Source organism: Sinocyclocheilus rhinocerous, unplaced genomic scaffold (genome assembly GCF_001515625.1).
Source record: "Sinocyclocheilus rhinocerous isolate Xijiao unplaced genomic scaffold, SAMN03320098_v1.1 scaffold5813, whole genome shotgun sequence".
Lineage (NCBI taxonomy): Eukaryota > Metazoa > Chordata > Actinopteri > Cypriniformes > Cyprinidae > Sinocyclocheilus > Sinocyclocheilus rhinocerous.
The window spans coordinates 38399-43597 of record NW_015666086.1 but is presented as its reverse complement, the minus strand read 5'-3'; the positions used below and the strand labels follow the sequence as shown (position 1 = coordinate 43597).

Sequence of the window (5199 nt, the reverse complement as noted above, 5' to 3'; positions counted from 1 at the left end):
TCTTTTACAAAGTCTTGATTTTGTTTTGGGGGTGTACTAGAGCATGCTCTCATGCTTGGTGGTTAAGAAAAACGCATTCTTTTTTACATAATTTACATTATTACAATACCTTTCTCCCCAGTCTGGCACAAACGGCTCAATTAGTTCGGTGTTTAATGAAGGCCTGCCTTCTGATAAACGAAATGTTTTGTGATTGGTTAGCTGTCCCAATGCGTTGTGATTGGCAAAGAGCTTAGATGGTGTTTCAGTACGCCCCTTGCCAAAGCAGCAAGTTCCGTCTGCTCCGGTATAGTCAAGGATGGCGTCAATATTGCCATATCAATTTGAGCCGGATTCAGACCCCGAGAATATTGAACAAGAGGATCGCGCAGAACCTTTGCACACACGGATATTGCAAGACATCATAATTGTAACATACATATTTACATACATAATTATTCAGGTGCATGTGTAATAACTTGCGAAAACCTGACGCTACAGCAGCACTTCTTCTTTTGTCGTTGTCTTGTCTGATGCACTCAACCAAGCGTTCTAACCACGACCGAAAACAAACGCTGTAGTCCAAACGAGCCGTTCGTTGTAGTTCTTGAAAAGGGATTTTTTTTAAAACGAAATATCTCCCTTTGGAGTGGACTTTGAGATTTGTAACATTGTAGATCTTTTTTATGCCCAAACATACACACTACACACTGACTAAAATTCAAAAAGTGAAAAAGCATAATAGGACCCCTTTAAAAAAAGTTTTCAACAATATTTATATTTACCAAAATTATAATATTACAATATTTATAAATAAATACAAATGGTCAGCTAGGTAGCAATGCCTTTTCACACCTATTGTTTCTAATCACAATAGCTGTAAAAAAAAAAAAATAATAAAAATAATAATAATAATAATAATGCAACAGGAATTACCGTAATTATAATGTTCCAACTTTGAAAAAAAAAAAGACTTCTGTTACTAGAAGCAAACAACTGAAATGGTAGAGGCTTGTTTAGATGACGTTAGTGACTACTAAATATTTATTTTTTATTCAATGTCTAAGTTCATATAGCTTTCGTTAAATTAAATAAAGCTGAAACAAAACAAAATCAATCAAATAAAACCTTAAAATTAAAAAAACTTGAAAAATAAAAAGTAAATAAAATCATAAAATATAATAAATAAAATTTATAAAAAATTGAAAAATGCCGTGGCAACTAGCTGAAATAAGCTTAAGTACTAAAATGACTAAAAATTGAAATAAAAATAAAGCAAAATAGAAATATAAAAAAATAAAAAGACAAAAGCATAAAGTTACTGAAATGGTAGAGGCTTCAATATTTAAATGTTGTTAATGACTGCTAAATATTGATTTTTTTATTCAGTGTCTAAGTTTATATAGTTTTCGTTAAATGAAATAAAGTTGAAACAAAACATAAAATCAATCAAATAAAACCTTAAAATTAAAAAACCTTGAAAATTAAAACAACAAATAAGATAATAAATAATAAATAAAATTAATACAAATTGAAAAATGCTTTGGCAACTAACTGAAATTAAATAAGCTGAAATATTAAAATTACTAAAACTGAAATAAAAATAAAGCTAAATAAAAAAAAGAAGCATAACTTGTAACATCTTGTCCAGGGACTACGGATGTAAAATAGCCTTGGCTAATTCTGGTACATTTACAGGAATGTTTTATTAATGTACAATGTCCCTGTCAACTAAATAAATAAATAAAGTTACTAAAACAAATAATTGAAAATAAAATGAAAATTGAAAAAAAACATTTTAATTAATTCAAATTATTAATAAATACTAAAATAATATACAAATAATGCTAAAATAACACTGTTCAGTGTTTCCCTTGAGTATCTGGAATTCATGTATTTTCGTCACAGATGCATTCATTTTGGCGGTATGAATGTAATTCTAATAAAACCTGAATAGCAAACAGCCGGTCATCTTTGTGTGTAAATGTTCTTACACTGTAGGTTTCTGAAATATAATGTTTATTTTGAAATATACCGTGTTTAACCTTCCCTCGTGAGAAGGGAATTTCTTTTTTGTGCTCACCTGGGATGTTGTCTAGAAGCTTCTGTTGTGCTCTCTCCTTGGTTTCTCTGCGTTCACTCTCCGAGCGGCTTTTGTTATGTGGTGCGAGTTTCCCGTTGGGCCAAAACGTGTCCCGGAATATATTAATGTAGTAAACCAACATCTGCTCACTGAAGATCCAGTTTACAGTGTCTCTGATTTGCCTGCAGAGGACGAGAGACAAAGATCAACTCAATCAACTCTACTCAAAGTTTCCATTACCTCCATTCGTTAATGCTTACTTGTTTATAGTCCGTCCAAACGTGACCTGAACGAGTGCAATTAGTGTCTTCCGCACCCACTTAAACACTGCAGAGAGAAAAACACACAAATCTCACTCAACCAATGTTTTTGTTTTTGAGGGAAAGAAAAAAATGATACTTTTATTTAGCAAAGGATGCATTAAATTGATCAAAAGTGACTGTAAAGACATTTATAATGATGATTTAGCATGTGCTTCACATGTCTTTTTTTCATATTTTTCCTCAGATTGGGCAATTTTTTTTTTTTTTCTTCCTTGAATATGAGCTCCATATTCTCACTATATCATACTTTCACTTTTTAGATTTTAAATGTGTTTTTTTTTTTTATACTTAGTCCGAAGTTTCAATAAACTGTTCCATTTCAAAAAATGAGATTTTCCAGACTATTATTTCATACAGTAGTGTGACTTTATAGAGTAATATTTGTTGGGTGTTGTGCACTAGCGTTTAGCAGCAGACAGCATGTGCACTTCAGCTAGAGAAACATCAGTCACACGGTCCTGTGGTCAAAGATCTGTTGCGTTTCACACCGTCACAGTCTGACTACACACATTGCATCAGTGCGGGTGACAGTGAGTCATCTGAGCAGTGTGTTGTTATACTCACTGCCCCTGAGTTCAAAGATCTCTCCGATCAGCATGAAGCAGGGCTCAGCCAGCGCGTCCTTCCTCCCGTCCGTCTCGTTGTTGGTTTTGATTGCTTCTGTTGTCCTCATTTGTAAGTCGCTTTGGATAAAAGTGTCAGCTAAATGACAAAATTTTAATATAATGTAAATGTAAATAACTAAACTAAATTGAAATTTAAAAACAAGCCCCAAATCAAATAAATAAGTAACACAAATAAAAGAAATCTCTTCATATAAACAAACTAAGGCTTTGTCTGTGCTCTTTCCATTTAAAATTAGAGGCAACCACTGCATTTTAATCATGATCCAAACAAAGATGCTGCATACATGCAACATGAGCAGTTTTTAATCTAAATTAAATTGTATAATTTCGAAATTTGAAGCAAAAACAGAATGGTTTGACTTCAGTTTTGTGAAACTATACATAAAAAATATCTGCATGAAAGCTGAGCTGAATGAGACGAAGTCGACACTCTCTGCCAGCAGGTGGAACCGATTTGAATCGTCACATATTTGAATCGATTTTCAGCCGGCTCACGGTTAATCGTTACATCCTTACAAATGAGCCTTTAAATTTAGTCTTCAATGGATAATCATTGTGGCTCGCCGAAATGTTCATTATTTTACTTCATATAAATGAATGAAAAAAAAACGTTCTTTTTGTCTTGTTTTTCACTACAAATATCTAAACATTCTTATTGTAAATCAACATACATATACAGTACATGAGAAGCTAAATGACATAAGATTACAAGTCTTGTTTCCTAAAAAATTTATTAAAATCAAGTGACATTAGACTTTGAACGAAAGAAAAATATCTGTCAGTAAAACCAGTAAAGCAATAAAAATGTTTTCTAATTAAGTTTTAAGATTATTAAGGCTTTTTTCTTGTTTCAAGCATAAAGTTTGTTTTAAAGTATTTCATTTATTATCTTTGTAATTTTCTTCTCAAGTATTTTAAATATTTATACTGGAAAATAAGACAAAAATACACTTTTTTTTTCAGTGTAAGAGTTATGTTATGCAAAATATTAAAGTATTACTCAATATTTTGTCTTGTTAGATTTCCAATTTTAAAAAAAATACAGAAGAGTAAGCTGACAAAAACTGTTGGCCAATGGGGTCAATTTTAAAAATAAATAATTTAAAAAAACTGAATTCAATAAATGGGTTATTTTTAAGTAAATACTTTTTTTATCCGGTTTTGTTACAAAAAATGTTACGAAATTTCATTAGATAATAATCTTATGCTACTTTGCTTCTTAAGTAAGTGTATGTTGTAATAAGCATGGTTACATATTTTTGCTGGAAAACAACAACAAAAAAAGCATAGCTGAAAACACAACTCATTTAACTCAATATTTATTTTTCTTAATGTATTATACAAATATGCATTCAGCAGGTGTGTGTGTATGTGAGACAAATTTGTACCTAGAAGTGAGATAAATATGATAAAACTATTCTGAGGACATCCAAAGACTTCCTCATTTGAAAAAAAAAAACCAAGATTTTATTTGATCATTTTCAAAAGTCTTCTGTGAAGATGATGGCTTATAATTTATCTGTAAAAACAATATAGGTCTATAGAATGTCCACATTAAAAAAAGTGTGTGTGTGTGTGTGTGTGTGTGTGTGTGTGCATGTGTACCTCCTGGTGTGAGAAGAAGTCTCCCGGCAGTCTCTCCAGGAAGGATGCGAGAGAGAAGGAGGATTTCTTCTGGATGTCGATGACCTTCAGGTGCTCTGGTGACGAACTGAGAAAGGCATACAGCGCCTCGCTCTGACACATGCGCTCATCTGTCAACACTTTCTACAGAGGAAACACACACATACAAACTAAAACTTCATGAATCTAGAAATAAACTTCTTAAAATCACAGCCCTGAATCAAATGAGACCAGAAATACACACAAGCACACTCCTGGTGTACATCAACTTAGAAATAATCAGAGGTTTGAAATGTGACGGAGACTCAAAGTAAACTGACACGGTGAAAAGCTTTAGTAAGCATAGTGAACATTTAAACATTTAATTAGTGCTATATGATGACATATGTCTTAAAATAGGTGTAAATAATTAAATATCCAATAAGGATAAATGTGATACCAGTATCAGTCAATAACAGATATTGCGTCCCTAAAAGTCATTTTGATATTTTTGTGGTGTTAAAAAAAATAATGTGGCATATATAAATATATTTATTTATTTAATTTTTTTTGTTATATATATATA

General features: G+C 31.6%; 1 protein-coding gene across 1 annotated transcript in view; it reads right to left on the bottom strand.

Annotated features, from left to right (window-relative positions):
- The window catches only part of LOC107731702 (sorting nexin-25-like), a gene marked incomplete at its 5' end in the record, with an annotated part of 46583 nt that overhangs the window by 3293 nt on the left and 38091 nt on the right, over window positions 1–5199 (bottom strand). Inside the window, 4 exons of the mRNA XM_016542848.1 lie at window positions 2063–2244; window positions 2323–2389; window positions 2950–3022; window positions 4617–4778. Of these exons, the coding sequence (XP_016398334.1) occupies window positions 2063–2244; window positions 2323–2389; window positions 2950–3022; window positions 4617–4778 (484 nt within the window). The remainder of the gene's footprint in view (window positions 1–2062; window positions 2245–2322; window positions 2390–2949; window positions 3023–4616; window positions 4779–5199) is intronic.